Below are 4,458 nucleotides of genomic sequence, written 5' to 3' on the forward strand. Positions count from 1 at the left end.
TCAAATTATTAATATTTATCATATATTTTATTAGAATAAATACACATATTTTATATTATATATTATAATATTATTATATATATAATATTATAATATATAATATATAATATATAATAATATTATTAATATATTATTATATATTATATATTATAATATATAATATTATATATTATACAATTCCTAATTTTAGGAAGGTAGACGAGTAGACGTAAAAAAAAACTTATATACAGGATTATACATATAGTTGATTTAAAAAATTTATATTTTTTAAATATAATGCACATTTTAAATATAAAACTCTAAATTTAAATTAAGAAAGAACATAAAGTATGCAGATACTATCTTGTGTAAGTTTTGTTCAGTGTTTACTTTGTCAAGATAAACTTGTTCTTCCTGACGTGGTGAAATGTGTCAGCATTATCCAAATATCTTGTGTCAGACCGTTTTGGTAAGTAAAAAAATCCTATAAAGTCCTCTTTGCTTCATATTCTGTCGCCACTCCTATCTTCTTCCTCTCCTTTCCAACACAAACTGCCCTTCACTCCCTTTTCCCTTTCAAGCTCATTATAATTCTTGTAAGTTCCTCTTCTTTCTTTTTCGTTTTTCAGTTTGCTTTTGTTATTATTACAATTTCTGTTTTTTTCTTGCTACAGATCTACCAAGTGTCGTTTCTGTCGATTTCCATACGCACTCTAATTATTTGTCTCTTGCGTTACTGTAGCTACTTAGGATTCCGGTTTTAGAATTGTGTGTACTCTCTTCAGAACCCAAGGACAATGCTGAAAACGTGTATTCGTGTCTCTGAAACCTCAGATTTGGTTTGGATGCCATTTATCTTCTTGTTTCTCATTGATATATTTGTTCTCAACAGCTGAGTTTTATGGATACTTGCAAATTTATTAGGGACTCTTTATGTTTACTACCAATCTCAAATTCATAATCTTTGGATTCAACCTCTGAATGTGCAATTGTATTTAAGTGTTTTATTGTCTATAGTGGTCCTAATCCTGTTTGACTCAAACAAAATTGTCTCCTCGTGATCCATGGAGGATACCTGTGGTTTCGTACCAATAAAATCAAAATGAATCCCTTGCAGTGAAGGGATGTGTTTTTCGTTTTTTATGCTGTTTTTGGAACTCTTGTTAGCTTCATTTCTTTTTATCAACGCATCCATTGGCTAATGTTGCTCCGGGTTTTCGTGCAAGAGTACAGTTGACTCTTCGTAGTTTTCAATTGAGTTGTTTTATTTGATTATGATTTCATCTGGCCCAACGTTTAATTCAATAAGGTCAAAAGATTATTTTTCTTGTTAAAAACTTACTTTTGTTCCGAGATCAAACTTATGGACTTTCTAGGTACACGGAAAGGTGTACTTTTGTTAAAGGTTAATTCCTGTCTATACTTCTAGATTGCGGTGTTTGCAAACATTTTTTATGCTTTCTTGTTCGAGTAATATCTGTAAAAGGAACACTTATTTGTCTTTTGTTTACCCTGCAAATTGAATATTTTTCAATTTGAGTTTCCTTTTCTCAATTAAATACTTGAAGTTTTCTTAATCTTCTGCTACTTTTCCCTCTACTCAGTTTCATTCTTTCAGCTGATATGGACTTAAAGGGAATGGAAGTCACTGGTGGCTAAGGCTTGCGAGTTCTATGGCCTATTCTCGTATGGCTTTACAGTTTTTTTTTTTAATGAGTATTATTGGTTAATTTCAATTTTTAGCTTTGAAATATTACAACTCCTTGCCTTAATTTGTAGATACTTGGGAAATGTGTGAGGGTAAATACGGATTTGGAAGCTTAAGATATAATTGGCAGAACACAAGTAAGAAGGATTACTGTAGGAGCATAACTTCTGTTATGGAACTACAGTCAGATTGGATAAAGCACAGAAAGTCGTCTTCATATTCTGCTCACGTGGTTCGTTGTGCAACATCTTTTATGCCATGGTCTTGTAGAATCCCAATTGGTGAAGGGTATTATGAATTCCTTTAGTTAGTTGTATTCATTAAGACATTTTCACACTGTTTGGTTGATTGGTCGCCAACAAAATTTCTCTACGTCTTTGTGGTACGTCATATCTGTGTTTGCTAATTTGAAAAATGCCTGGTTTTGTGGCTGAAAAGAAGAGATATACAGACCCAAATATGTGTTTTCCCAATTTGGCCAACCATGATAAACCAACCCCTACAAAAAGCAATCGTTGTGTGAGGTCTGAGGCTGTAGATGATGATGAAGATTGTAGTAGCCCCATTCTACCTGGGCTGCCTGATGATGTTTCAAAGCACTGCCTTGCACTTGTGCCTCGTTCTAACTTCCCATCCATGGGCGGTGTAAATAAGAGATGGAGAGGCTTTATTCAAAGCAAAGAATTTATAACTGTCCGAAAATTGGCTGGGATGGACGAGGAATGGCTCTATATCTTAACAGCTGGTAGCAAAGGAAAAGGGAGCCATTGGGAGGTCATGGATTGTCTGGGACATAATCGCCGATCTCTTCCATCAATGCCTGGTCCAGCAAAGGCTGGCTTTGGAGTGGTGGTTCTCAATGGAAAGCTCCTTGTTATGGCTGGTTGTTCATCAGTTGACGGAACTGCATCTGTCTCAGAAGAGGTTTATCAATATGATTCTTGCCTCAACAGGTATGCTTTTCTGCTGTAAACTTACCTTTACATTGGTACTTATTACATTTCATTTTATAATTCCTCCTTCAGAATTGAGTTAATAAATGGCACTTAACTTAGTTGTCTGGTGTACTTATGAGACTCTCGCACGGGAAACCTTTGGGTATTTGTGATTTGGTGAGAGATTTAAACCTGTTATATTGTTTTTTCGACCCTGTAATCCTTTATACGGGGTGAAAATAATCCTACTGCCAGTTCTTTATGGTTCATTATAATATATCCATTTCTGGTGTTGTGTTGATTTTAGATATTAGAACTGAAGGGACTGTTTGTGTATGCTTAGAAGTCTTTCTGATACAAGATTTTAGCTATTGTAACAAGTATGTTTTATCTGTGACAACTGTTTCACTGAAAACACTATAAAGTAGGAAGGAAATATAAACTAGGAAAGTTTGGAATGGCTTGACAGAAAATGACTTGTTGTATTGTATGATTTTAGTTTCCCAGTTATGTTAGGACTTAAAATGGATTTCAAGATTAAAAAAATCATTGCAACGTTGAAACATGAGATTTGCTTGACAATATATCAGCCTCTAACTTTTATAATTGATAAAGATGCATCATTTTGTCCATGTGATGCATCTTTATTTGGCTACATGTTCTATGAGCACAGTGCTATTGTTAAACTATGTAATTGCAATTGCAGCTGGAGCAGATTGTCAAATATGAATGTGGCTCGGTATGACTTTGCTTGTGCTGAAGTGAATGGCTTAGTTTATGCTGTTGGAGGCTACGGCGCAAACGGTGATAGCCTCTCCAGTGCAGAGGTGTATGATCCGGATACCAACAAGTGGACGCCAATAGAAAGCCTCCGTCGCCCAAGATGGGGTTGCTTTGCCTGTGGATTTGAAGGGAAGCTCTATGTCATGGGTGGAAGGTCAAGCTTTACAATTGGAAATTCCAAGTTTGTTGATGTGTACAGCCCAGAGAAGCATGGCTGGTGTGAGATGAAAAATGGGTGTGTGATGGTCACTGCTCATGCAGTGCTGGGAAAGAAGTTGTTCTGTACGGAGTGGAAAAACCAGCGTAAGTTGGCAATATTCAATCCAGAGGACAATTCATGGAAAATGGTACCAGTCCCTTTGACAGGGAGTTCAAGCATTGGTTTTCGGTTTGGGATATTGGACGATAAGTTATTGCTATTCTCACTGGAGGAGGAGCCTTCATATAGGACTTTGTTGTATGATCCAAGTGCAGCACCAGGATCTGAATGGCAGACTTCTGATATAAGACCATCTGGCTTGTGCTTATGCAGTGTAACTATTAGGGCATGAAAGTTTGTCTGCTTCTGAGTTTAGAGACTTTGAGAGAGATTTGAACCCTTGCTATTTTAATAGGATTAGATGTTAATTTTCTGTTTTTGCTCGTTCCTGGTAGTTTTATCATGGATTGCCATATCTCTGATTTGTGCTTGGACCATTTCCACAATTTCACTCAAGAAGTTGCCATCAACTTTGAGCAGAGCTAGTTTAAATAAATTATGAAATTATGGCGAGCAATTTTTTTTTTTTTTTTTCTGTTGTATGTCCTTTTGTAATTGGAAAGTAATGGTATGAGATATTGAGAGCTACTTAAATGTTTATGCATTTGTTGGACTTGTGTCTCAATCTTTGTAGTGGGGCGCACATGTTCATATTTTATGTTGCAGGCATTTGCACGAACAGTGGTTGTTTAAATTGAACTATGTGCGAATAAAGGCCATGTAATAGCAGACAAAAAGAAGAAACCAAATGACTAAGTTAAGAAAATTTAACGGATGTGATTTTCTTTCTGAAG

The 4,458-nt window shown here is 35.5% G+C and overlaps 1 protein-coding gene and 1 non-coding gene across 3 annotated transcripts; both read left to right on the top strand.

Moving 5' to 3' along the window:
- Window positions 1-475: 475 nt before the first annotated feature.
- Window positions 476-1,651, top strand: LOC108319922 (uncharacterized). Of its 2 annotated transcripts, none has more exons than XR_008248863.1 (3): window positions 476-575; window positions 654-818; window positions 1,584-1,651. It is a non-coding gene; the product is annotated as an uncharacterized LOC108319922 (transcript). The 2 variants fall into 2 exon arrangements; XR_008248864.1 differs by having other exon boundaries at window positions 1,598-1,628.
- A 107-nt stretch (window positions 1,652-1,758) lies between these two features.
- Window positions 1,759-4,258, top strand: LOC128193315 (F-box/kelch-repeat protein At1g67480-like). The gene is made up of 2 exons (XM_052877702.1): window positions 1,759-2,640; window positions 3,329-4,258. The coding sequence occupies exons 1-2, from the start codon at window positions 2,102-2,104 to the stop codon at window positions 3,954-3,956; spliced, it is 1,167 nt and encodes a 388-aa protein (XP_052733662.1). The 5' UTR covers window positions 1,759-2,101; the 3' UTR covers window positions 3,957-4,258.
- The last annotated feature ends 200 nt before the right edge of the window (window positions 4,259-4,458 follow it).

This window comes from Vigna angularis, chromosome 1 (assembly GCF_016808095.1).
Source record: "Vigna angularis cultivar LongXiaoDou No.4 chromosome 1, ASM1680809v1, whole genome shotgun sequence".
In the NCBI taxonomy this organism is placed as follows: Eukaryota; Viridiplantae; Streptophyta; class Magnoliopsida; order Fabales; family Fabaceae; genus Vigna; species Vigna angularis.